At 40.8% G+C, this 24,191-nt stretch overlaps 3 protein-coding genes across 4 annotated transcripts; all 3 read left to right on the top strand.

Moving 5' to 3' along the window:
* Nucleotides 1-2,228: 2,228 nt before the first annotated feature.
* Nucleotides 2,229-9,695, top strand: LOC108891677 (vesicle-associated membrane protein-associated protein B/C). 2 transcript variants are annotated; one of them, XM_018688939.2, is made up of 6 exons: nucleotides 2,229-2,520; nucleotides 3,791-3,943; nucleotides 5,057-5,160; nucleotides 5,433-5,513; nucleotides 5,933-6,064; nucleotides 7,600-9,695. In XM_018688939.2, exons 1-6 carry the CDS (start codon nucleotides 2,463-2,465, stop codon nucleotides 7,759-7,761), a joined length of 690 nt encoding a protein of 229 aa, XP_018544455.1. In that variant the 5' UTR covers nucleotides 2,229-2,462; the 3' UTR covers nucleotides 7,762-9,695. The 2 variants fall into 2 exon arrangements, with proteins under 2 accessions (XP_018544455.1, XP_018544454.1); XM_018688938.2 differs by having other exon boundaries at nucleotides 2,230-2,520; nucleotides 5,882-6,064.
* Nucleotides 9,696-11,230: 1,535 nt separating this feature from the next.
* On the top strand, nucleotides 11,231-16,552 carry LOC108891678 (charged multivesicular body protein 4b). Its single transcript, XM_018688940.2, has 5 exons — nucleotides 11,231-11,570; nucleotides 13,500-13,677; nucleotides 14,106-14,220; nucleotides 14,754-14,880; nucleotides 15,133-16,552. Exons 1-5 carry the CDS (start codon nucleotides 11,387-11,389, stop codon nucleotides 15,195-15,197), a joined length of 669 nt encoding a protein of 222 aa, XP_018544456.1. The 5' UTR covers nucleotides 11,231-11,386; the 3' UTR covers nucleotides 15,198-16,552.
* A 1,037-nt stretch (nucleotides 16,553-17,589) lies between these two features.
* On the top strand, nucleotides 17,590-23,519 carry eif2s2 (eukaryotic translation initiation factor 2, subunit 2 beta). The gene is made up of 9 exons (XM_018688928.2): nucleotides 17,590-17,742; nucleotides 19,542-19,725; nucleotides 19,847-19,947; nucleotides 20,153-20,282; nucleotides 20,365-20,465; nucleotides 20,716-20,864; nucleotides 21,024-21,080; nucleotides 21,184-21,269; nucleotides 22,093-23,519. Exons 1-9 carry the CDS (start codon nucleotides 17,728-17,730, stop codon nucleotides 22,266-22,268), a joined length of 999 nt encoding a protein of 332 aa, XP_018544444.1. The 5' UTR covers nucleotides 17,590-17,727; the 3' UTR covers nucleotides 22,269-23,519.
* Nucleotides 23,520-24,191: the final 672 nt, after the last annotated feature.

Raw genomic sequence — 24,191 nt, 5'->3', positions numbered from 1 at the left:
TTGTTGAAATGTACTGTGTACTGATGCTTTCGAGTGGTGACATAATGGCCATGCAACCAACAGACTGCTCTATAGGAGCTAATTTATACCATGTTTGGTGGTCTTACCAACTTCAGTTAAATTTCACCTGATGGAGAGGTGAGTAGAAAAATGACTGAAATTTTGCTTTTGGTGAGAATTGTTGCTTCAAGTATGCAGGAATAGACCTCAAGGCGAAGATGCACTAAAAGCAGCAATCTTGATGAGACCTGCTAATTTATTTTGTATGAGAAATGGAGCATGATGGGAGCAGCAAGGGAAGGGAGCAATATATGTTTTTTTCCAGTATAGAAATGGAGTCATCTGTGGAAGATCTGTGTGTAAAGGTGAACTGTGACCTGGAGGCAGGGGAAAAGCACAGCAGGGTAACCACTCAGACCTGACATCTACCTGTGTGTTTAATGTAAATAAATGTAGGCTTGCTGCTGTTGCTTACATCTGCTGTAACACATTGTATGATGGAACTAGCTGCAGGACTGCTGGAGGTGTGAGCAGTAAAATTTATGAAACAGAAACTACTAAGTTATATTAGATAGTGCTGGGAAGTTCTCTGTGCATCAATGAGGAATGCTGTGCCTGGAAATGACACTTAAAAGCCATGCTACTCAGAAAAGATGAAAAAGTAGTACAATTGAATTAAGGAATGAATCATGACTTCTGTATAAGAGTCCAAAGAAACTAACTCCCAGGAGTGGAAACTGATTCACAAATGCAGATCTGGAGACTCCTGACTCAGCTGTTTCATGACTCATGTACGGCCTTGTGATTGTTAGCCTGTGTCTAACTTCTTTACGGAGGGAGATTGTTTGATAGCTCACAGATATATACTTTAAAAAAAAAGTTTTGTAACGTGTGGACTGGAGCACTCAAGAAGGACCTACCCCTGCTCTAAAGAGTATGAACCATATCACAGCCATAGATACAGCAAAGAACTGTATTCCTGGCACTGTGGAGAAGGTTTTGAAACAGCATTTGGAGGACTGTAAAGTACTGCAAGCTCTGGTGGAGGTCTTATGCACTACCCAGTGTGAAGAGGATTAAGCTAAGCTAAAGTACTGCACAACTGAACAGTCAACTGAAACTTAAATACTTTTCCCCCCCAAAAAATGAAGGTTATTAAAAAAGTTTAGAGGCCTTCTTTTGGTTTCATAATTGGTTTCATAATCTTCTCATGATGTTTGGAGGTACAGTAAGGGGATTCATGACCTCAGTGTTTGTAAAATGTATTGATGTGCTCCTGCTGACCTCCATTATACATGGCAGTTGGAACCAGCTTCAGTTTCTCAGTTTTCTATAATAGTAAACCAGACATCTTTGTGTTATTGGGGGCTCGGACAAAACTGTGTCTCTGAATATGTAAATTTGGGCTTCAGGGAAAAGAGATGACCTTTTATATACATGATCATGCCACTATTGAAGAAAATAATTGTCAGACTTATTGATAATGAAAATAGTTGTTGTTCTCCTATAATGGAATAATACTACTTTGCTCGAAAATGTATTTGTATTAATTACTTTATAGACAAAATATTAAAGCAATTTGAAAAAATGTAGTTTTATAAAAATATAAACTAAAACCTTTCCTCGACATGAGCAGGGCTGCAAAATGGAGGACTCTTCATAGCTGATGTTGTAATTGACTGGTGCAAATAATTAACAAATTTTCTAAAATGATGTAGACCCAGTAGAGTGGTTCAGGAATGTGTCCTAAAACCCGGAAGTGAGTTAGCATTTTAGCACTCCTGGTTCCTTTGCCCCTAAGTCAGTGGGGTTTTTTTTATGAGTTTTTGGTTAAATGCCTGAAGTAAGGTCTGTGCTAAACACAAGCTCAAAACATTTTCACGTTTCGTTCTACAATATAAATACGCCATGAAAAATTCCTTACTTGTGACTTCTATGTGTGTTAAAGCGGTTGCTAACAAGTGGAGTAAACTTTTGGGGCCCCAGGGCAGTTGCCCGATAGTCCACCCCTGGCTACAGCCCTGGTCCTGGTGCCTTACTTATTATTTTATCTATAGTGTTTTAAAGTACTGACTTTCCTCTGTGTCTAAGTTGTGGACGTTGCGCTTCCTTTGCGACAGTTTATGTTTCAGAAGTGTTACGATTCAAGATGTAAACGTTTTTGTAACGGTCAGCTGACGTTCAGCCTCGGCCCCGCCCTACCCGTGACGTCACCTCTTCCTTCCTTCCCGTCTCTCCCTCCGTTGCTAGCACGGTTAGCACTAGCACGTTAGCCCTCCAGCAGCTGTCGGTGGCAGTCAGTCAGTCCGAGCGGTGGTGCATTTGTAATCCTCCTCCCTCCCGTACGAAAAAACCGTGGACGGCTGGGTTGTTTCTTCGGGAGCCAGCTGCTTCACCTCTCCGGGCCACCTGCGGTAAAACATTGTTGTCCTCGCCGTCACGACAGGAAGAAGCTCTGGGACATGGCCAGACCAGAACAAGTACTGGTGCTAGAGCCACAACACGAACTGAAATTCAGAGGTAACGTTGGAGCAGAGGGCCGGGCCAGGGGCTAGGTAGCTAACCTACAAGCCATTAATGACAGCCAGTGTATCAATTTCAGCATTAACCACTCAACGTTTGCTAAGGTGTCACTGTCTGTTGTTAAATTAGACAGACGTGGCTAGCTGCAGTCTGCGTTGAAACAGGTGAAACGACACTGTGCGCGACGGAGCTAACAGCTAGCATTCAGCTAATCTGACTAGCAAGTCAAACGGCTAGCTGTCATTGCAGCGTCAGGGCAGGCCTGCCGTCCCATTTCTCTAATTCACTCATTTGCTCCCTGCCTCTGTCTTATATCCCCTGACAGCAGGTGAAACACCACCGCAATGATGTGATCTAATTCTTGACACACGCCATGCGCTTAATATTGTTGCTCACACCCGGCTGTCAAAAAATGATTATTCTAGCATTTTCTCCGATCAGGGTGTCATTGCTTAGCCTTATCACCATACCTATTTCATAATATTATAAGCTAGCAAGCTGCGACTGGGAGCTTTACAGTTAACTCTCCCTGTGCATTCCTGAATTCCTTTCCAGCTTTTCTATATCCAGGCAGAATAAGTGTGAAAAAACAGTTTGATCCAGTCTAATGCCAAGGATATCGGCTGAGATAACTTTGGGTGTGATATTGCTGCTGAAATGGGTCAAGTGATGGCCTAAGGTGATAGAATCAGTCAGTGGTGGGCTGTTCACTGATTGATTATTGCAGAGGTTTGAAAGCAGAGATAAGACTGGAGAAGATGCATACGCCCACACAGCATAGCTGATTTGAACAGAAAGCACAGTGTCCAGCACAAATCTCCATAACCAAGGTTGAACATTTCTGTCCAGAGCCATTAAATGTGGTCCGACGGTCTTGTGAGGGGGAAGTGTGAGGATGATCTAAATGCTACACAAGCAACAAAAAAACATTAGCAGTTGTCAGGTGTAAGTTTTCCACAGCATCCAGTTTTTGGCTGAGGATGGGGCATGAATAATGAAATAAATGCCTGCACACTTTGCTGCTATTGCTACTGTTTTAATGTTTAATGTGCAATGTTTAGGGCAGACTCTGTGGAGTCCCCCACAAAGACCCCTTGCACATTCATCCTGGATGCGTTTTATCAAATCAGTCGCTGCCCACCCAGTTTTGATTCTCAACATGAAACCTAAGCAACGCACACAGATGACAAATATCAGCCGTCAAACTGCAAGTTTTTAAGTTTACACATACACTCAGGTCACTGTGCTGTCTCTGTGTCCTCCTCAGGCCCGTTCACAGATGTCGTCACTGCCACTCTGAAGCTCACCAACCCCACAGAGAGAAATGTGTGTTTCAAAGTCAAGACAACCGCTCCTCGTAGATACTGTGTGCGCCCAAACAGTGGCATCATTGACGCTGGATCCTCCATCAATGTTTCTGGTTCGTAAAAGTTTTTGCATCCTTTGGCAACACAGGTGATAAGCCTGGTTAGAGTTCAAACCCTCAGTGTGATTTTCACATCTCATTCAGACACTGATACAATCAGATATCTGGATAGTTCACTTGGTGCTTTAATAATGTGATATTCGGTTGTTGTTTTCAGACAGTATGTCTAAATTAGGGCTAGGCATTTGGTGTCCAAGGACAAAAAATCACTACAATTGTGAATCTAATGGCAAAGCAGAGGGAGGCAGTTATTGATCATTTACCCATCAGCAATGCTAAAATAAGTTGTATCATTTTACTGTAATGCAGGTTATAATACAAAGAGAATATGGTGTTAAAGCTATATCAAGCTATCATGGTCATCAAAATACTGGATGATATCTAGTCTCATATGATCTAATTAATCTAGTTCCAGTCATAGAACAATAAAACCTGAACTAGCCAGCACATACTGTGTTTCAGCATCAAAATAAATCTTCCAGTCTCAGTTCCACTTGTCATTGTACTGATACAACAGTTGGTCACTTGAGAGGTTAGAAATATTGTTGGGAAATTATCAGGAGGCACATGTGTAACTTCTGTACTGTGCTGTGTAATAATATCCACAAAAAGGCTTAAAAATCCCCTCAAAATGCTGCTTTGTCCCAAATATTTGAAGAATAAAAGAAGAGTTGGAAACAATAGCTGCATAGTTAGATTGGTAAATTTAAGCAATATTATTAAATCAAAGAAATAATCACATCTGTTACGACATAGAAAGTAAAGTGGGAATCTGTTAAAAATAAAATAAGTTCAAACATTGAAAATTTGGGTTATTATAGGTGGCATGGGACAAAAACATCTAGAAGTTTGAATTGTGATTCATTTTCAGCTCTGGTATATTAATGGATGACTGAACAAATGATCATTCATTGATAAAAATGAAAATATCAGGACAAGCAGTCAAGTAGTTCACGAGGAGTGAAGCAGGTCACACTGCATCCCAAATCATAAACCTGACTAATATCTTCATTCACAGCTTGCCTAATAGTTATTATGGGGAAATTCAGGAAGTAAGTCTGTCCCTAATGTTCCTGCTCTCCATTCTGTCATTGTTTTTGTCCACAGTTATGCTACAGCCTTTTGACTATGACCCCAATGAAAAGAGTAAACACAAATTCATGGTGCAGTCTATGCTTGCTCCATATGACATGACTGACATGGAAGGAGTGGTGAGTACCAGAGCATAAAAAATGTTCTTATTAAGCAATGGGTATTCTGTCATATATATAACTATTGATCTTTTTATTCCTGAAACAACATCACAGTTGACCAATTGACCCTGATGAACCACACTATAGACATAACCTACAGTTCCTCCAACTGAACTCTTGAATATTGCAGTTTACATCTGCCTGTCTCACTGTGCAGAAGCTATTCTGAAAATAAATCCATGTACAAACCTTCACTGTTCTTTCTGTCTCGCTTTCCCTCTTGATCACAGTGGAAGGAGGCAAAGCCTGAAGAGCTGATGGATTCAAAGTTGAGATGTACATTTGAGATGCCTCTAGAAAATGACAAAACTGTAAGTCTGTTGTTAGTGGATGTTTTTTTGGCTACTATATGCATTCAGTCATTTAGTGTCTGGGGTAGTTGCTAATTATAGCCATGTCAGGCCCACTGCATAGAATAAAATCAAATGGAAACATTCACATTGCATGTTTAATTAGTTTTTTCCCCTTTTGCTCAGTATTTTCTCAGTCTCCTATTCATCAGCAACACACCACTGTGTATCACCCATTACATGTTTTATTTATTCATCTATGATTTATTTGTTTGTACTTTCATCTCACTCCCTGCCACGTCTCTGCATGTCTCTTCATCTCCTTCCTTCCTCTCCCTCTATTCTCACCCCACCCGCCCTCCCTCAACCTTCACCCTCTCTCTCCACAGCATGAGAGTGAAAGCAACAAAACTGTGTCTTCCTCTACCTCCTCTGTTAAGACTGAGCACTCTGCGCTGCCCAAGTCAGCCAGCGCCTCACTGGATGACGGAGAGGTGAAGAAGATCATGGAGGAGTGCAAGCGGCTGCAGATGGAGGTGCAGAGGCTACGGGAAGAAAACAAACAGATCAGGGTGAGATGCACTAGAACAAATAAAAGAGACAATCTGTCTGCGTTTTCTCTCAGGCTTGTATTTTCTACTACAGCACTTCCTCTATCAGACAAAGAGAAACAGAAACACTCTTGAATGTCGAGTCTTGTGGTTTGAAAAAAACAAGTTACACAGTATTTGAAATAAATAAATGATTTAAAAAGGTAAAGTAAAACCTGTTTTATTGAAAATCGTAACACGAGCCCCAGGTTTCTCTAAAATCATTTCAGCCGTGGCTTTGATGAGAAAATACTTTCCGAAGGAGGCTTTAGAAGTTAAAAGCTGCATATATCAGGTGACATTATGTAACTTTTAAAAAGTAGCAAAAACTGAAATATCCCTGTTTTATATATTTTAATATCTAATATCTCTAATATAATATCATTCAGTATCAGTGCCAGGAATATTTTTTTGTCTGTCAGGGCTAAGTCCAGCAGCCTCTAAATGAATAAAAATTAATAACCTATTCCTGCATTTGGCAGAGCTTTGTACAAAGGTTTCTCTCTCCTGCACCTACCAGTGTTGCCAGCTTTTTGCAGGGAGAGCAGCTATTAGCTCTTTAAAATGTAGATAAAGTCTCCAAATGACATCATGCCAGACTTGCATGTCTGTGTGATGCAGTCTTTGAGGCGGCACTGAAACAAATTTGGCAAGAAAAAAAAAGTCTGGATGACACGTGTAGAGAAAGTCATCTATTTCATAACATGTGGGAGGCACTGACAGAGTGGAGGCTTGTAGGGAGTAGGAGCAGCTCGTCCTGATGGATTGCCCCTCGCTATCTGGTTGCATTCATTGTGTTCTGAAGAACTGTTCTGTTAGATCTGAACATTCATGTGCTGTCTGATCAGAAATATGATCAAAATGAGAGACAAGTTAAACATTGTTTATCACTCAAGGATTTGTAAAGCTATTATGCAGTATGCACTGTAAAACAACAGGCATTTATCTTCAGTAGTTTACCTAGAAAATATTTCAAAACAGCAGTAAGTGAGAGTTTTCCTCAGCTCTATTTTGTATGAAAGTCCACCAGGCTGCTGCATTCAGCTCACAGCCACTCCCCTTTGGTTTTTAATGTGAAAATGGCCACATTGTGTCCTGAGCTCTTAATTTGAAAATCAAAAATCCAACTTGTCATAAACCCCTTTATTTTGTTTACTTCGGGAGGTGTCAGATTAGTGTTGTAATTGTGTTTGCTGTTTCTCTGTGTACTTAAACTGTGACTGGATATTTCTGACAGCACTTGAAGGCTGCATTATTATACCTGCTCCAGATACAGCTCATTGAAAACAAGGCTGTGCACTTTGATGGCCCTTAAGCCCGACCGTGTACACTCCTGATTCTTTAAGTGTTGGAGGAGCCAGTAATGACTTATTAGCAAATATTCACTGAGTGGGAAATTTTCCAGTTGAAAAGTAAACTTGTCAGTTCTCGTTGCTGAACAAAATCTGATTTAAAAAAAAACATAATGATGTGGTTTCATGCTGTTTGCATCTCTGACTCCTCTCTCCTCATCGCAGGAGGATGATGGGCTGCGGAAGAGGAAGGTGACGTCAATGGCCACTCCTCACTCCGCCATGGCGACCTCGGTTGTGAGGGACGAAGGCCTAAGCACCCGCGTCCTGGCATTCTGCGTGCTGTTCTTTGTCATTGGAGTCATCATTGGCAAGCTGGTCCTGTAGAGACACAGACGGACAGAGCACAGTGACGGACGGGCGGATGGACGGACGGGCGGGCGGCATGCTCGGGAGGACACGTGTCAATGATGGCAACAGGGCTGTCTTCTGGGTTTATGTTGATTTCTCTCGGTTTTTTTTTTTTCCTTTCTTTTTTTTTTTAACATTTAAGGCAATATCACGATGGTTTGTCTGGATTGAAAATAATTTAATGTGTAAAAAGAAAACAAAGGAAGGCAACCCAAGTTAAACCATGAGTGCGAGCGTGTTTGTCACAGGTCTTGCCTTTTTCTTTTTTTGTGAAACGATCACCACCTCTGATCTGTTCTTTCCGTCCATCCCTCCTTCCTTAATGATCCTCCCCAACTTGCACAGGTCAAAGTTAGTGGGGTGTGAAAGTGGCTTCACGCTGGCTGAATGTCTCATGATTCTTCATTTATTCTTAAGTCTTCAAGTTCCTCACCCACATTGTCGATAAGAATGATCTAACACTCCTTTTCTGATAATCTCTTTTCCACTTGTTACTGATAATCTGCAAGGAGAGGTGAACACAAGTGATCAGTCAAAGACGTTTTGTTTCCCTAGACTCATACTCTGTGTATTGTCTTCTGAACAGTATGTGGTAAAAATGTGAGCCAGTAGAAGCCATGCGTGTGTGTCTTGTTGATTTTGCCTCCTGCAGGAGGGCTGATGTGACTGTGTGTGGATGCTTTTATGTGAGGAGACCACAAACGGTGAAAACACAGGCTGTTTTAGAACGAAGGAAGAGGGTTGGTGTAAAAAAGAAAAAAGTAATCTGAACAGATTTCCTGTACACAACAGAAAAATGGGGGGTTTGATTTAACAGTTTCAGTGATCCAGAGAATCTGTAGGAATTCAATAAATCCATTTTTGGCCCAGTTGTAAAATTTTGACTGTAAAATCAAGCTTATGATTAAGAATTTATACTGCACAGTGATCTAGTTCAAAAACAAAACTGTTATCTAGTTCAAGGCATCAGATTTTCCCAGTTAACACTTTCTTGATAATTACGTTCTCAGGTTGCAGGAGAGAAAGAGTGGCACTACACAGAAAAAAGGCCCCTTAAACCAGTGAACTTGTCATGCAAAACCAACTCAGACATTTTCAATGTATAACATACAGTATGTAACAATAGTTTTGGCCGCCTTGTTTAATTTTGCCCCTGGAGTATTGTATTTGCGTCCTCTAGTGTATTACAGCAGTTGTTTGCTTTTTTTCTCCTTATATTACCATGTAGCCACGATGCTTCTGTTGTTTAATATATACAAATGCACTATATTCAAGTGTCCACTCTGCAGTCTGCATGAAATGACCTGGGTTTATTATGATTATTATTATTTCTTTGAGTGTTGAAGTTATATTAGCAAAACAAAAAAAAATTACTGTCTTTACAAAAGGGACCATCTTCCGTCTGGTTAATCAGTTTGTGTGTTTTGTTTCCTTTAAAATCATCTTTTTGTTTTGTTTTTCCTGTTGGGCTCTGGTGGTTGTGAGATAACTGAGATAACACAGCTGTATTATCTCAGGTTATCACGTGACCATCTCAGCAAACTTGGTTTAAAAAAAAAACAGAAGAAAAAAAAGTAGAAATATCTGTATTTTTCGTTGCCTGAGGGAGCTTGGGGAGCAGAGACGTGGGGATGTGGGCGGCTGGGAGGAGGACTGACCTGTGAATACACACTACATTAAAGAAAACAACAAAAAAACGCATCAACGCTTCAGACCACACATGCAGAGACACAGTCACACAACAATGTAATCACAGTAATTGGATACTCTTTTGTATGTACATAAAAATAAAAAGACTTAAAAAGATAACTGGCAAAGTTATTAACATACTGTAGTAAAGGAAGAAAATAATTAAACAACCACCATGGATCATGTAGCATCATAATGAATTAAAATACATAAACCCCCAACTGTCTGTTTCTGTGAAACGTTTACTCCTTTCTTTCTCACATTTAGTTCAGACTGCAGTCTCTGAAAGGGTGTTGTAAGTTGTGTGCATGTGTGTGTGGCTGCAAAAACCGTTTGATAGTAGAATAGAAAAAACAACCATGTGGGTGCACAACTGGGAAAAAAAAAGTCTCTGCTCCTAACAGATTAAAGGGACACTCCACTGATTTTACACATGAACACCAGTTTACTCTCAACAAGGATGATAACTCAGTCACTGAGAATCTTTATCATGTCATCAACCTGACTTTGAGGCTACAGATTAAAGTGGTCAAGCCATTTACGTGGTAATGATGTCTGAGGAAATCTAGTTGCACTGTGGGAAGTGTAGAATCAGTGCTTTATGGGGATTTAACCCAAAAGGGATTAGAGGTCAAGATATTTTGGCCTCTGCTGCATCAATTTAACCATTCTTTATTTAATGTCACCTGAAATCCCCCTTTAAGACACTAAAGACTTGCAGTGTATACAAAATAGTTCACAACTATAAAGCTTCATATGTTTTGAGTTTAGAAAACAAAACTTTAAAGACCCAACTCTCCTGAAACTGTCTGTAGTCTGAATCTAAACCAACACTATGGATATTAGTGAAATAAAGACAGAAATAAATCCAGTGTAATGTATGTAACCTGTCTCAGATACAGAGCCGCCTGCATAGTTACCAAGCCTCGCGGTATGTATGCCTTTAAGCGCTTGAAGTATTGCCTTTGACAGGTGATGGAAAACACCTGTCATGACGTCAGTGGTCAAGGTGTGGCCGCCATTGGTGGAAGAAGAATTCAGATACTTAGAAGCGTAAGTGCCAGTACCACACTGGAAAGGTACTTCATCATAAGTAAAAGTCCTGCATTAAAATGTTTAAGTAAAAGTATACAAGCAGAAAACCCTAACAATAACCCTGTACATAAAATGTTTTCCTCATCCACTAATGTAAAAGCAGGATTTTAATGTTGTATGCAGTTTAGGTGGAGCTTTAAATATTTTGCATAGGACTGCATCTAATGATGATGTCTTAATTATGGGCTAATCTGTTGATTATTTTATTGATTGTTTTATCTTTAAAAGTTCAGAAAATAATGACAAATACCCATCACAGTTACCCAGAATTATTAAAATAATTAAAAGCTGCAAATACTTATATTTGAGATGCTGGAACTATTAAAGGTTTGGCATTTTTGCGTGAAAAATCACAAGATGACAAAATGAAAGGATGAGGCTGTGAAAACACCAAAACCAACGTGTTTTTCTGCAGTTCTCAACACTTTCCTACCTTCCTGCCTTGTCTGTGGCACTGAAGACATAAATCTTGAGAACTGGGTCACAGATATATTGTCAAATTTAAAAAAGTACTTTCCTAGCAAACGTTACTCAAATAGGAGTACGACTAAAAGTGCTGCAGTTATGCAGCTGTCCAGCAGGTGGAGACAGAGTGGCACCAAGCAACGCCCACCCCTCTCATCGGGCCTCATGACGTCATCGGGCCTTATCCAGGAAGTAGAAAAACATCAACAATCCTTCCAGGTTCAGGCTGGGGCGAAGTGTCAGTGTAGTGTAGCAGCTAGGTAGCCAAGCCCCATTTTCTCTGGTATCTCGCAGATTGTGTTTATTTTATTTTATTTTTTTAATAAATAGTGTCTGTCGTAGCATCCCAGATATGTCGTTGTTTGGTAAAATATTTGGAGGAGGAGGAAAAGGAGGAAAGGGACCGAGCCCGCAGGAGGCGATCCAGAAACTCCGAGAGACGGAGGAGATGCTAACGAAGAAACAGGAATTTCTGGAGAAAAAGATCGAGCAGGAGCTGCAGATCGCCAAGAAAAACGGCACGAAAAACAAACGAGGTGGGATATCAGGGCGTGATTTTCTCATACTTTCCACTATTTGTCATCAAATAGTCTAGCCAGTAACCCGAAGCTATCTGTTAGCATGTTAGCTAAGTTGGCTAAGTTTGCCGAGCTGTCGTAACTGTTGGCAGCCTCACCGAGCGTCGTTATCACGGCCATGGTGAACACCCAGGCAGGTGGATGTTTTATTGGCTGCCTTCGAGATTAAATGATCTGATTGTTGATTATTGTTAACTTCTTTTCACTCCGCTAGCCTTGTCTTTTGCCTTCGTGACTCTGAAGATCATGTTTTCGTGTGATCGATTAGTGGCCATTAAAAGCAATCGGAAAACCTAGTTAAAGGTGTGGCAAGCGACATAGCTACAATCAGGTGTTCTACTGCAGGCAGGCTGGCCATAAAGATACTGACAGTGTGTGTCAGGACAAGGGTTGAGCACTGGAGTGTTTAAAGGACGTGATATCACTGACTTAGAGGTGGGCGTGTTTGCACCTTGGTCAATACAGTGCACTGAAACTTACAGACGTCCAGCAGGTCCCACAGCTGCCTGCAAGATTATTATATGAGCCAATAAGGTCAGAAAACAAATGCATCGACCTGTGAACTTGACTTTATCAATAGTAATGATGAGTAATGTGGAAGAAAAATATAATACAGCCACCATCAGACTTAACTCTGACTCCAAATTAAGTGTTTATTTATGTGAAGGACAATGCACACGCGCTAACATCACCATAAATGTGCCAGTGTTTGCCAAAGGGTCAATTTTCAAATGCTGTCCTTATGCCATTTGTTTAATTGGCCATTACAACGGCAATAGAGCACACATCACGTGTTCAAGAAGTAGGGAGCTCTTATTGTGAAGGCTGTCTAGCCTAAAGATGTTTTCCTCCTTGCAACAACAATGTCCTCTCTTGTTGTCTCCTAGATGTAGGTGTAGTAGTTGAAGTCAAGTACTTTTGGCATAAACCAGAGCAAGAAAATCAAACTGGAATGTTGTTGGCAAAGTTTGACATTTTGTCCTAAGTGTGGTGTTAGAGGAACACTCAGAAAGTTTAATAGCAGGTTGGCCATTAAAACTCTTTTGCAAGTAAACATTTTGACCTGACTGTACTGCTGTGATCATGAATATCCAGAGCCTATAATATGCAGGTCTGGGCAGTAGTTTTGAAGACATCTTGACTAAGGGTAAAATTTTGACCTGATTGTGGTGCAAAACAAGAGGTCAGTGAAAAACCAAATCACCACGTCATTGTCTTCTGATGAACACAAATATCAAACTAAATTTCATGTCAATATGGTCAGTAGTTGTTGAGATTTTTTGCTCTTGACCAAAGTGTTGGACAAAGAAAGATAAATGGAATCTGACTGGTGTTACATTGCACTAAATGAAGAAAGTGTTCTTGTACTTGGCTTGATTACTTTGTGTTTGTCGCCTTTGCTCTTATTATTCCAACTCCACAATGGTTGTCAGGATGAGTCAGCTCAGCATGCCGCTTTCTGACAGTTTCACCTCAGCCTATCAGGTGTCAGTGAGTTAGTGGTTTTAGTCATGTGACTATTGTAGCTGATTAATTTCTACTTACCAGTCTTTCCATCTCATCTGCCAAGTGCCCGCCATGAGCTCTTTCTAATTGTCCTCCTCGTCGTTCCAGTTGTCACCAACATGTTAAACGTGTAAGCATTTTATTACCAGGCAGTGGAGGATCACAGAGCAGATTATGTGGTGCTGACTAACACTGCAGATGTTTATCTGTTCATTCAAGCTCCCATGACATTACTGTTCTGTTGAAGGACAAACCAATCCCCATGATTCACAGTTTTACTTCACTGAATTACATTTCTACACTGTCAGTCTTCTTTGTGACAATGTGTCCGTTCCTGACTCGTTTTCCGCTCATCTTCTCCCCTGTCTTTTCTCTCCTCAGCGGCCCTGCAGGCCTTGAAAAGAAAGAAGCGGTATGAGAAGCAGCTCGCCCAAATTGACGGCACGCTGTCGACTATCGAGTTCCAGAGGGAGGCCCTGGAGAACGCCAACACCAACACTGAAGTGCTCAAGAACATGGGCTTCGCTGCCAAGGCCATGAAGTCTGCCCATGAAAACATGTGAGAGCGAGCATCCAGTCACTGCTTCTCAATTGAGAAAAGATTTGTTCTGTTCTAAATCAATAGAAAGATTATGATGAGAATGTTTTGCTCATAGCAAAATACAGAGGATTTGACCCACATACAGTAATAGCTCCCTAATCCAAACCCATCAGCGTTGGATTTTATTTGAATTTGAAATTGGGCTCGAATGACAAAATGAAAAATAAATATGATGAATGTATACTCAACAGGCATTGACACAGAATTCCCTGCTAACATCTAATTCACACATTAAATGGACCACACCCGTGGTTGCACATGCATGCCTGATGCATCACTCTGTCAGCTTATCAGCAGGTGTAGGTAAATGACGCTTGGTTAAAAGTTACTGCAGTGCATTCTCTTTTACTCAGATTTGATTCCTCTCCTTGTTGTTGTTGTTTCAGGGACATTGACAAGGTGGACGACCTGATGCAGGACATTACGGAGCAGCAGGAGCTGGCCCAGGAAATTTCTGACGCCATCTCTAAACCCGTCGGCTTCGGAGAGGAGTTTGATGAGGTTAGTGAGACTTTGATTATCTGATTTAATTTTCTCAGTCTGGCGTGTGAGCCCTGCTGATTTGTTTCTGACATTACACACGCCTGACCCACAGTGGAATACTGAATCTTTTCAGACACATTGTGTTTCTCTTTGCCTTTACACAGAGTAACCCCCGGTAGACCAGGCTGAACGCAGCTTGTTGACCTCTATGTTCCTTGACTCCTTACTTGACTGGCCTTAAGGCTGTCGAATCAGTCTGGATTTTGAATGGTCTTATTCATAGTCATCCTGGGATGATTATGACAGAAAGAATGAATGAAGTTCTTTCTCAATTTCTCAGTCAACTGACTCAAAATATTTTAATTTAACTCTCAGCGAGATGAGACGTTTTATTCACTGAGCGCCCAGATGCACAAGATTATACCACTCAGCACTAATTCTTTAAAAAAATCTTCATCTGTGTTGTGTGTATTAAGTTCGGCTACTTTATATTTTTGGCGTAATGATTATCCTCATCTACAGTGCTGATTTGCTGTGTTTGTCTCTCTCAGGACGAGCTGCTGGCAGAGCTGGATGAGCTGGAACAGGAGGAGCTGGACAAAAACCTGCTGGAGATCGGGGGACCAGAGAATGTCCCCCTCCCCAACGTGCCTTCTACTTCATTACCCTCCAGACCTGGTGAGAAATTTTTCAAGAACTTGTACTATAACTCTGTGTGCCTGACGGAGGCATCTTTTTTTTAAAATTATGATTATTAGTTTTACATTTTGGGAATTCTTCTGTTTGGAGTTAGGAATAGATTTGATATAAGGCTATAAACTCAGCAGGTAAAGTAGAGGCTTTGTCACTTTGGACACTCCCAGGTCAGGATGAGTTCTGGAAACCAGCGAGATCATCACATCTTTCATTTCTCTCTTTCCACCCCTACAGCCAAGAAAGAGGAGGACGAGGACGACATGGAGGACCTGCAGCGCTGGGCGATGGAAGCCATGTAAACGCAGCATCCGCTACATCATACCTGCATCAGAGAGGGGAGAGGAAGGAACAAAGGGCGGAATGAATGGACTGATAGGATGTTGTGTATGAGTGTTTTTTGTGTGTCTGAGGAGAGCTGACCGTCAACTTTATGTAACACTACAAAAAAGCGAAAATGCTGTAGTCTCTCTTTTTCCATCCCCCTCACTACCCTAAATCTAGAGACCCGCCCCCTCAGTGCTCAATGAAAACGAGCCAATCGGGGGCTTTTATATTGAAGCTCTATCACTGTACCTTGGCAAAGTAACCCTAATATTTTTACCTTCGATTTTAATACAGTACTAGCACTTCATGGTCCCTGGGCTATTTCAGCACCCACCGAGCTCATATTGAAGTGTGATATTATGAGCTCTGTGGCGCGATGACAGAGCTGTTGGCAGATTAGTGTTACAAGCTGTGTGGCGTTGTTAGTTAACGTCACTGGATGACAGTGGGAATTTTCACGGGAGCTTAATCCTCAAATATCTCTTTCTGACTCACATATTTACCCTGTATTTTGTGGCGTTAAACGCTGGATTTTTTTTTTTCCTTTTTGACAAAAATAACAATCCTTTGCTCTCTGGTTTTTTTTTTTTTTGTTGTTGTTAACTGCTCTTTAAAATAGGAGAAGAGTTGAGCATGCGCTGCGCGAAGAAGCTATGTATGGAGCTGTGTGTTTGCCAGAATCCAAACCTCCTCTTTTGTTTCAGGCTGTGTGTTTTGTGCCCCACCACCTACTTGTCGCCATTTCAGCGACCTCCTCACCTCCATCCCCACCTCCCACCTCCCTTCAAGGCATTCTCACCAGTGGTTCTTGTTATTTGGTGTAAATATCCCAAATGTGTCTCTTTTTATATACTGTATTTCTGCCGTCACTGAGAGGTACCGTTGAGGTTGTGTGAAGCATGCAACGATGGGAAGTCACGCTACAGATCACAACGCACAGCTAGAAAGAGAGATGTTTAACCTAACACTTTTCATCCTGCTCTGTCTGTCCCGGTCCTTCTCATAAAGGGTTTTTGTTTTAAATTGTATAATGTTAAAAAATAATGATGATAATAATAATAATAAACTATTGTCACACCTTATTAACTACATCCAGAAGGCGATGGTGGTTTATAAAAGATTAGATCATAGTCAATCCACAGCATCAGCATTTTGGAGTTTAAAGAGTTAATTCCTTTAGTTTTTCAAAGTCATGATGTACATTTTTTTACATAAAACAAGAGGAAAAAAAACATAACACAAGGACGGATGGACAAGCATGTTTGCATTTCTATGTTTTATTTATCCAGATGACAATATTATTTGCAAAATCATTAAAGGTTTTCAAGTATTTTATTGTAGTAGAGGCTTTATTTTTTCACTGTCATTGTGTGATATCAGTGCATTCTGCAGCTGGAGTTTTATAGACACTTAAGGCTCAGGAGTAATCTCATTGTCAGTTTATCTGGTGATTATTTTCGTGATTAATCAGGTAAAGGTTTTTTTCATTTATAAAGTGTCAGAATATAGTATTAAATATCAATCATAGTTTTCCAGAGCTCTGGGTAAAGTTTTAAATTTAATTTAAGTTTTAATTTAAGTTTTAATTTAATCTTTTGTCTGACCAGCAGTTTGGAACCCTAAGATATTCAGTTTATTATCAGAGAAGAAAAACATTAAATCTTCTTACAGATGCTTGAACCAGCATATGTGTGAAAACTTGAATCTCATGACCAATCCAAACCAAAATAGCCAATTAATTTTCTACCTATTGACTAATCAATTACTAGGTGATTCAAGCAGTTGTAATTCAGATCAGAAAATATGTAAGCCACTGTGAGTGAGACATTTTGGACACCAACGTTTTCTGAGAAATGTCAAGCAACATGCTAGTAAGAGTAATAAATTAGAGTATGTAAGTAATGAGACAATAATCTTTCTTAATGAGCCTCTGTATCAAACAACAGTAACTATATCTGTCCTGCTGGTTTCAGATTTAATGTTCACACCTTTTCCTCTTGACCATCATTAGTTGTGTTTTTACCGTACATGCTAACAGGTGTGTTGACACTTTGGACCCTGTTCAGGTTTGCTCAGAATGGGATGAACTGGGTTTTAAATTATGCTCATTAAAGGAACATACTCTAACATTAGGAGAAAGTAGTAGAATAATTGTGACTATCCAGAATACTCTGATAACATATACATAATATTAGATACAAGCCGCTAATTTGTTCGTTCTCTGTCAGGACCATGGCGCAGCAGATGTGTTATAGCCCTACAAAACCACAATGGACATATTTATATCATATTATTATTTTAGCATCAGTTTTGGTTGTGCAGTATTCCTCTTGAACACTGCTCGACTGGAACACGCCGTCGCGGACTAATCACGTCTGGATTCGTCGCCTTCGCGCTTGCGTACTGCGGCTCCAGCGCTGATGCAAGAAATTTTCGGCGCAGCGGTGTGGGACTGATCGAGAGACAAAAAGTAGCCGGATTTCAGCCACTTTTCAGACCGCAAACATGTCAGGAGACGAGGTGAGTCACCGTGGATTGTCTGCCGTTTAGTCCGTGCCGGTGTGTAGACTTGTTGGGTGAATTTTAGGGTGAATTATCGGATCGGATGGGTGTTGAGGATGACTTTGGGCCTGGGCGCTGCTCTTCCCCTCCCTGTCCGCAGCAGCTCTCACATGGCTGCAGTCGAGCTAACAACGGCCCGACCGAGCCACAATGACAAGAAAATTCCCAACAAACCACTGTACTGCCGACTACCGTACCGTGTAGATTATTAATACCCCCCGAGGCCCGTCAATCCGTCCTGTCACAGCCGCAGGATAACTCAAACTGAAGGGCTGAAGTTAGCTAGTGTTAGCGTTAGCTTGTCGTTAACTAAGCTGCGGAGCTAACGGTTAATTATTCTCACTCACTAACAAAAACCTGCCGAGGTTTAATTTAGCTCGTCTTATTCTAGACAGTGAGCTTTCCTCCAAGACATAGAGGTGACAGGAACAACTGTACGGCTGGTTAACATTATTACAAATAAATATTATGGAATTTATTTCCCTTCCAGCTGGAAATTTAAATCAATTTTACGTTATGGCTTCGTTGTGGCGACGTCCGCTTCAGTTTAGAGAAATTTTCTTCTCTTTATTTTCTCAACTAGTGTTAGTCAATATGGATACGACGACAAACAAGGAAAGGGAAGTCCATGATCCATGTCATTCAGCTACAACAATTACATGGTTTCAGAAAATTGCATCAGATACCTGAGATACCAACAGTCGTCAAAACGAGAAAGAGTTATATTATACATTATTACAATGTCAAGTGTCATATCTTCACATATGTATTATGTTGATTATCAATACTTGTTTATGAATGACTGACTGGTGTCTGTGTTGTGAGGCTGCAATTCAGTCATATTCGTTATCGATTGTTCTGTATTGTTCCTTCCTGATCAGTCCTTTATTCCATAACGTGACAGGAAGAAAAGTAAAAAATGTTTTACACAATTCTCCTGAACCAAGCTGATATGTTCAGACTGCTTGTTTTGTCCAGCAGTCAGTCCAGAACAATAAAATAATATATTTACAATCGCAGAAAACAAAATTATTGAGTCTGTAATCAGACGACGATCACACGACTTACACTGAGATTATTTTTGCAGATGTGTTTTCTGTCGATGAATCATTCATTTACAAACTAAATGAATGATTGTCTCAGTTTTTAGACACTTCTATGTGAGTGTTGGTCTGCAGTTGAATTTCTGTTTTAATATAGGGTGCAGAATATGTGAAACTGCAGGAAGGTGTAGCAAAAGTACTCCTGTTTTATTTAATGGTGTGAATTGATTTTCATAGGTGAAAGTAACCATGACTACAAACGCAGTGTAAATGGCAGGTATGAGTAAATATATGAGTGATAATAGACTCTGAGGTGACCTGATATATGAAACTAACAGCATCAGCAGAGCAGAGGAGAGATGTCCTTCTCCTCTGCTTCATAAGGTAGGTTTATATATCAGGTTACATTGTACTGTAACTTCCAGTGATAACAGTGAAAAACACTGAAAATGACCTGCAACGACAGAGGGTCGAAGCTAGGAAAGGACATTTAAAGTTTCAGCTAGTGACTCAGTATTTAGACCAGATGATGTTGGCCAGTGGCCGGTCATGCTCTTCTGTAACTCTGTCAGATGGTCTTCAGGGTTATTGAACCACAGATTTTCTCACATGGGGAAAAACGGACACGTCACAGCTGAACCATGTCAGCCATCACTTTGTAATCTTGTTGTCAGTTTGCAAAACTTAATTTCTCCCTCATTTTCTCTCCCTCAGATGATCTTTGATCCCAACATGACCAAGAAGAAGAAGAAGAAGAAGAAGCCCTTCATGCTGGAAGAGGACGGAGGAGAGGGTGTGGGAGGAGAAGAGGCTAAGGAAGTGGAGGCGAAGGAGGCAGAGCCAGAGGCTGGAGAGGACAAGGAGATGGATCTGGATGAAGATGAGGGCAGGAAGAAAGGTTTGAATGAAAATAAAGATGGCTCCCACTGAAAGCTCCTGTATAAGCCTCGCTGTCGGGGCTTCTTCTTCTTGATGGATTTTACTCTGCACATTTAGCAGGTTTTCTAAATCTTTTCTAGAGCCGTCTGATGATTTGAATGACCTGAACTTCTTCAACCAGAAGAAAAAGAAGAAGAAACCCAAGAAAGTATTTGATAATGATGTTGAAGAGGGATTAAAGGTCAGTCACTGCTGAACCACAACTTCTTTTTTCTTCTTGCTTTTCCCATAGCCTGTGTATTTCTCTGTTTTTCTAATCATTTCACTTCCTGCTCCACTTTTACTGTTGCTTTCCCATCAGTCTTGTCTCTTGTCTTGACCACATTCACATGGTTAGTTCTCATTATCTTCTCGCTGAATTTCACCTTTTATTTGGTCCAAACCAGGAGCTAAAAATTGAAGGAGAGCAGACAGAGGCACTGGAGGAGGACAACCTGGACCTGATGCTTCCTACCAAAAAGAAAAAACCTAAGAAAGTAGACTTTGATGAGGGCGAGCCACTGGAGAAGGACGACGGTGAGAATAAGTCACCGCCTCTGTAATGTAGAGCACTAAAGAGAGACACCTGTGTGACAGTGTTTGTTTAATGTCTTTCCAGCGCTGGAGGACGATGAGGGGAAGAACAACGATGGAATCTCATTCAGCTCCTCCACAGGACCAGCCTGGGCCGGCTCGGAAAGAGACTACACTTACGATGAGGTAGGCCACCTGCAAACTAACACACACTCAAGCAAGACTCGACGTGGGACAGTTTATTTATGTTCAGGGAACCTGAAAGATAGATCTGTTGAAAATGCTGCCATACAGATGCAAAGTCTTCTTGTCCACCCAAACATCTTACCCAAATATCAGGACTTGTATCTATATATCTCATGTTCCTGGAACACTGACACAAATGAAATCGGATCAGCTACAGTTGGTGTAACTCTTTGTGGCGTCTCTGTGTCAGCTCCTGAACCGAGTCTTCAACATCATGAGGGAGAAGAACCCAGACATGGTGGCCGGAGAGAAGAGGAAGTTTGTGATGAAGCCTCCTCAGGTGGTCCGAGTGGGAACCAAGAAAACCTCCTTCGTCAACTTCACAGACATCTGCAAACTGTGAGCCCCCCTCCCACCTCTGTTCACGTTGATTCTCGTGCTTGACTAAAACCAAATTCAAGCCTTGTATCAAACTCACAGTTCTCCTCTTTTTATGAAATAGGATGAATGATGGTCTCATGTCATCTATAAACTGACCTTTCATGTTCTACCTCGCAGGTTGCATCGTCAACCTAAACATCTCCTTGCTTTCCTGTTGGCTGAGCTGGGAACAAGGTACGTCTTTGTATTTACAGTATATAGTTCACATAGGAAACATCTACATGCGCCCAAAGTTTGTGTTTTTGTTTCATGCCTTTTTTTTCCCTCCTGTCAACAGTGGTTCCATAGATGGAAATAACCAGCTTGTGATCAAAGGCAGATTTCAACAGAAACAGATAGAAAATGTGTTGAGAAGATATATCAGTAAGTGAACAGTGAACAGAAATCACATTTTAATTTTTTGAAATTTCTTTTGTCAAATTAATGTTTTGTGCACAAACAGTCTCTTTTCCACCAAAAGATGGCCATCAGATATTATTAAATCATTTTTATTTGGAGAAATTAATCTTATTTGAAATCATACAAATTGACAACATGTCCTGTATAATAAAACTTTGCAATTACATCTTAAGTGACAGCTCCTGCAGTGTATAAACACTTGATTAATGTCTATTTTAAATTCATATTCATCTTCTTGTCAGTTTTACCTTATTTTGATAAAGATCATTTTTCTAAACAGACTTCATCTGATAAGGGTAGGGCTATTATTTATTGAAAATAGGTCTTTATCATTCATCACAACTCTGGCCAGAATTTATTGTTCAAGTTTGCACAGGGTCTCGCTCAGCTCTGCTAAAACCTAACACAGGTCTGGTTGTCAACAGTGAGCAAGTCAAGTGATTTACTGGGAGACTGACACACTGGTCGGTGCACGTTAAATGAGAAAAGCACATACAAGGATAGAGACGAGTAAATCACACAGTGTGTTGAATAATTAATCAATTAAGTTTAGTTTTAATTGAAATCATATCTATATTTGTCAAATAAAGTTAAACTTAAACAGCAGATTATACTTTAAAGGAAAATGCTACCCGTTTTAGGAAGTCAGCTTACAGGTTTTGGAGTACTAATGCACATGTACTAGTTACAGAAAGTATTTTGTACTTCTTTACCAAGAACATCTAAGGGGACATACAGTGAGCTCTTGTGTGTACTGCAGTGCTAATAACAGTCTTCTCACCTGCAGAGGAATACGTGACGTGTCACACCTGCCGCTCCCCAGAGACCATCCTGCAGAAAGACACTCGCCTCTATTTCCTGCAGTGTGAGACGTGCCACTCCCGCTGCTCCGTCGCCAGCATCAAGACCGGCTTCCAGGCTGTGACGGGCAAGAGGGCACAGCTCCGCGCCAAAGCCAACTAAAGGCCACCGAAACTGGGCTCCCCCTCTTCCTCTCGGCCCTCCCCTTTCCCCTCTTGAAGGGCCGGAGCTGGGGTCGGACGCCCCCCTCGATTTGCTAAAAGGACTCTCTGAATCGAACTGTGGGAGGGTTTGGCAGTTGTTTAGTTGTGTCGTGGCCTGACCAGGCAGGGAGTGAGAGAGTATCTAAAGCTGGCAGATGGGGTTCAGGCACCATAAGCAGATGATGTGTACCTCATACACTGTTGGATGCATTTGATTTGTTGTCTGGCTGATGAACCCTCCTAGGTTTTTTTTTCCCATTTGTTGTGATTCTTGAAAGAAAACCCTGATTTAATATGGCTTGAATCCTTCCTCATTCATTCTTCTCCCACTTTACATACACCAGACATGAGTATTTCTTTGGTTTAGGAATACATTTCTCCACGCAACCAGCCAAATTGCAGTTGAGCTAAATTGATCTACAATAACGGAGCTTAGTTGCTCTGTCAATTGTAACCTCGTGGCTCATGGTTGCTTCTTTATTCTTAAGCTTAACATCGCTTAACCTGAAGGTTGTGTTTTTGTTTCTGGTCTGGCCTTAAATCAAAAAGCTGCCAGCCCAGAATCTTTTGTCCTAGCTTATCAAAGATAAAATGTCACCAGGCTGGAGTACACACAGAGATCGTCACTGTTAACTAGTCTGTGACAGGCTCCTAACACAGACCTCCCCTTGGCCATTTTATAAAGTCAAACTCAAAGGGGAGAACACCTTCCCACTGAAGACTTTAATAGAGAGGTTGTGTGTGAGACAGAAAGAGAAATGATAAAATGTGCTTTTAAGGCATTGATGAGCAGTTATGTACTTTATTATTTCTCTGACTTCAAAAGTTTGGATCAACACGCCTTATCAAACACTGAAGATTTGATTAGAGGGATGTGAAATTTGATAAAATTCAGTTTGTCAAGATAAAGAGGAGTACGTTTCTTGGGCTAATGCCAGTCTCTTAACACAAACACCCAGATGCTTTCCCCTAAAAAACAGCTTCCGAGCTGCTGCGTCGGTCTCCTCTCACAGGTCATTCTTTTCAACTATGATTCAAGACATTAATGATACAAGCTGCCAGGATATAAAGAGTTTTTGTCCAGTGATGCTGGATACATGATATTGGTTCTGTTCTGGTTTGAAAAGAAAATGGATAAGAAGGTCTGGCTAGAATCATTTTAAAACTTGGTTTTTACAAAAATAAAATATTCTACTCTCTCTCTCCATCACTGCTCTGTCTGTTCTCACATCAATGTTCCAGTTTTAAATATGAATTCATGTGTAAACCTAGTCACAATGACTGCATTCTTTGAGCTCTGTGATTGATTACCCAGCAGCAGGTTTATTTCTCACCTGGCAGCTGTTTAAAGCAGCAGGATGGTCCACGTCTACCATGGGTGTCACTGTGCTGCAACACCTGTGGGCCAACCAAGTGTTACTCGCAAATAATGCATTATAGTTAAGATCTGTCTCATTAGGAACCCTCTGCTCTGTTCAAAAGTGTGTCACCTACCAGAGTGTCATTTATTATGAACAACTGCAATCCATCAGTGGCTTCATACTTTTTAGACTTTATCTGATGATTGTTTTCAAGGCCGGACTACCAACTGGGCAAATTGGGCGACTGCCCAGGGGCTGAATGGGGCCCACGTTTACTCCACGGGTCTACATAATTTGATCAATCATAACAGTTACAAAAATTGGACAACTGAACTACAAGATTTACAAGACAAGACAGATCTTCCATTTTCCATCTTGTGGTTGTGGTCTTGTAGGACTGTCAGAATCTTTTAATCCTTCTCTGTTTATATTGCTCATTTGTTGTAAAACCTCTATTAGATTATTTTCATTTTACTTTAATCAAGCAAGATAGTATTATTTCCATCACAGCAGAGCGGTCA

The sequence above is a fragment of the Lates calcarifer genome, linkage group LG6 (assembly GCF_001640805.2).
Source record: "Lates calcarifer isolate ASB-BC8 linkage group LG6, TLL_Latcal_v3, whole genome shotgun sequence".
NCBI classification, from domain to species: Eukaryota; Metazoa; Chordata; class Actinopteri; family Centropomidae; genus Lates; species Lates calcarifer.
The sequence above is the reverse complement of the archived record's forward strand: the minus strand, read 5'-3'. Positions and strand labels throughout refer to the sequence as shown.

Coding starts and splice junctions, on each gene's coding strand:
- LOC108891677 (XM_018688938.2), top strand. CDS start 2,463: ATGGCCAGACCAGAACAAGTACTGGTGCTAGAGCCACAACACGAACTG. Junction 5,161..5,432: donor TGACTGACATGGAAGGAGTG/GTGAGTACCAGA, acceptor TCTTGATCACAG/TGGAAGGAGGCAAAGCCTGA. Junction 6,065..7,599: donor AAGAAAACAAACAGATCAGG/GTGAGATGCACT, acceptor TCCTCATCGCAG/GAGGATGATGGGCTGCGGAA.
- LOC108891678 (XM_018688940.2), top strand. CDS start 11,387: ATGTCGTTGTTTGGTAAAATATTTGGAGGAGGAGGAAAAGGAGGAAAG. Junction 14,221..14,753: donor TCGGAGAGGAGTTTGATGAG/GTTAGTGAGACT, acceptor TGTCTCTCTCAG/GACGAGCTGCTGGCAGAGCT. Junction 14,881..15,132: donor TTCATTACCCTCCAGACCTG/GTGAGAAATTTT, acceptor CCACCCCTACAG/CCAAGAAAGAGGAGGACGAG.
- eif2s2 (XM_018688928.2), top strand. Junction 20,283..20,364: donor GCCACTGGAGAAGGACGACG/GTGAGAATAAGT, acceptor ATGTCTTTCCAG/CGCTGGAGGACGATGAGGGG. Junction 21,081..21,183: donor TTGGCTGAGCTGGGAACAAG/GTACGTCTTTGT, acceptor TCCTGTCAACAG/TGGTTCCATAGATGGAAATA.